This window comes from Palaemon carinicauda, chromosome 20, assembly GCF_036898095.1.
Source record: "Palaemon carinicauda isolate YSFRI2023 chromosome 20, ASM3689809v2, whole genome shotgun sequence".
Lineage (NCBI taxonomy): Eukaryota > Metazoa > Arthropoda > Malacostraca > Decapoda > Palaemonidae > Palaemon > Palaemon carinicauda.
The window spans coordinates 18,014,347-18,016,846 of NC_090744.1; the positions used below are offsets into that span (position 1 = coordinate 18,014,347).

The window sequence follows — 2,500 nt, forward strand, 5'->3', positions numbered from 1 at the left end:
GTAATTTTGAATATATAAATATTTATAAAATGAAAATATGTAAGCAGTATATATACATATATATATGTATGTATGTATGTATGCATAATGAACACACGCAAACACACACACACACACACACACACACACACATATATATATATATATGTGTGTGTGTGTGTGTGTGTGTGTGTATACTATATGTGTGTATTTCGTATGTATATATTATAAATGTATGTCTCTATGTGTGAAAGTGTGTATGTGCTTATAAATGCATACCAGTAGACAGACGACTAATTCTTAATATCCACAAAAGAAACTCGATTTAACATACCAATTAATATACCAAATCCTCTGAAAACTATAAACCAAATTACACCACCAAAAATTGAAAACGAACCGTTCTTTACTAAGTACCCTTAGATAAACAGCAGTCGCTTTAAGTACTCTTTCTTACCCCCAAAGGTTACCTGATGGACTCCAAGACGTATCACGGTACCCCTACCTGTTCGCCGAGCTCCTCTCAGATCCCCAGTGGTCCAACGAAGATCTGAAGAAGCTGGCTGGGGGAAACTTCTTGAGAGTGATGAGAGACGTCGAGAAGGTGAGAAATGAATACGTAAATACATTCTCTCGAGTTTTATCTCGTTCCGTTGTCAAAGAATGTTTTTTTTTTTTTATGTTGAACAGGCTGATATCACATTCTCTCTAGTTATATTTCTTTCTGGTGCTAGCGAATACCTTTATGCTGAACAGGTTGACTTACTGTCTCTCTAATTCTATCTCATTCCGTTCCTAGTAAATGTTTTTATGTTGAACAGGCTGGTATTAGTCTCTCTAGTTCTATCTTGTTCCGTTGCCAGCGAATACCTCTATGTTGAGCATGCTGGCGTTACATTCTCTCTAGTTCTATCACGTTCCATTGCCAGTGAATGTGTTTATGTTGACCATACTGACGTTACATTCTCTCTAGTTCTGTCTCGTTCCGTTGCCAGCAAATACCTCTATGTTGAGCATGCTGACGTTATATTCTCTCTAGTTCTATTACGTTCTATTGCCAGCGAATGTGTTTATGTTGACCATACTGACGTTACATTCTCTCTAGTTCTATATCTTTCCGTTGCCAGCGAATACCTCTATGTTGAGCATGCTGACGTTACATTCTCTCAAGTTCTATCACGATCCATTGCCAGCGAATGTGTTTATGTTGTGCATACTGACGTTACATTCTCTCTAGTTCTATATCTTTCCGTTGCCAGCGAATACCTCTATGTTGAGCATGCTGACGTTACATTCTCTCTAGTTCTATCACGTTCCATTGCCAGCCAATGTGTTTATGTTGAGCATACTTACATTACATTCTCTCTAGTTCTGTCTTCTTCCGTTGCCAGCGAATGTTCTTGTGTTGAGCATATTGATGTTACATTCTCTCAAGTTCTATCTCTTTCCATTGCCAACGAAGGTTTTTTTATGTTGACCAGGTTGACGATTCAATCTCTAGTTCTATCTCGTTCCGATGCCAGCGAATGTTTTTATGTTGAGCATACTTACGTAACATTCTCTCTAGTCCTATTCCGTTCCGTTGTAAGCAAATGTTTTTATGTTGAATAGGCCGACGTAAGTCTCTCTTCATAGTTTATATGTGACATCTATTTCCTTATTCATTACTTCTCACGTAATTTTATTCACTTATTTCCTTTCCTCACCAGGCTATTTTTCCTTGTTAGAGGCCTTGGGCTTATAGCTCCATGCTTTTTCTACTAGGGTTGTAGCTTTGCTAGTAAAAGTAATAGTAATAATAATAATTCATAAAGTATAACCGTTTCCAGTGCAGCACCATAATCTGTGTTAACAACAAAAGACAAAGGCCATCTTTCTTAAAACGTTGATCAGACTGCTAGAAAAAAGTAGCTTGCTTTAAGATGATTAAATAAACGTGGATTTGACGTCCTCTTAGCTATAGTCTATATAATTTCTGAATAAAAACTTAATTTTTAAACTGCCAATTAAACCATTAGATTCTTTCGTTCAAATCCTTGAACGATATTTAAAGAAAACACGAAAATTAGATCGTTTTTATCTAAATAGTTAAAGTAGCGGAAGTTAGAGAATTTGTGAAATTTGACGATACCCTTCAATCTAAACAAAAAAAGAAATTACAATAAATTTCACAATTGGAAGCCAAAGAAAAATAGCAATTTCCTTGCAAATACGAACATTAAGACGTTCTTTCTGCATCAAACCTGCGAAAACTTTCTCCATAAGAATATTTTGTAGCAATTGAACAGTATTCCAAAGTTGCTTATGTCTTGCTCAGTAAGTTTTCTGTCTTTTTCATTGCCAAAAACTGCTGGTCTGTGATGTTTTAAAGATTACGGGCAATATAGAATTAGGTCCAACGTTATAAAAGTGGCACACTCACATTGTATGTAAATTCGGTGTACCTTCAAACAGAATTCTGAGGGCTTTCTTGAGAAACAGAGTTGAGGAAGACTATCTGGGAAGGAACACTGTCAATATT

The 2,500-nt window shown here is 36.1% G+C and overlaps 1 protein-coding gene across 1 annotated transcript in view; it reads left to right on the plus strand.

Annotated features, from left to right (window-relative positions):
• The window catches only part of LOC137659676 (uncharacterized), a 283,127-nt gene that overhangs the window by 279,484 nt on the left and 1,143 nt on the right, over positions 1 to 2,500 (plus strand). The window contains 1 exon segment of the mRNA XM_068394501.1: positions 445 to 583. Within this exon segment, the coding sequence (XP_068250602.1) occupies positions 445 to 583 (139 nt within the window).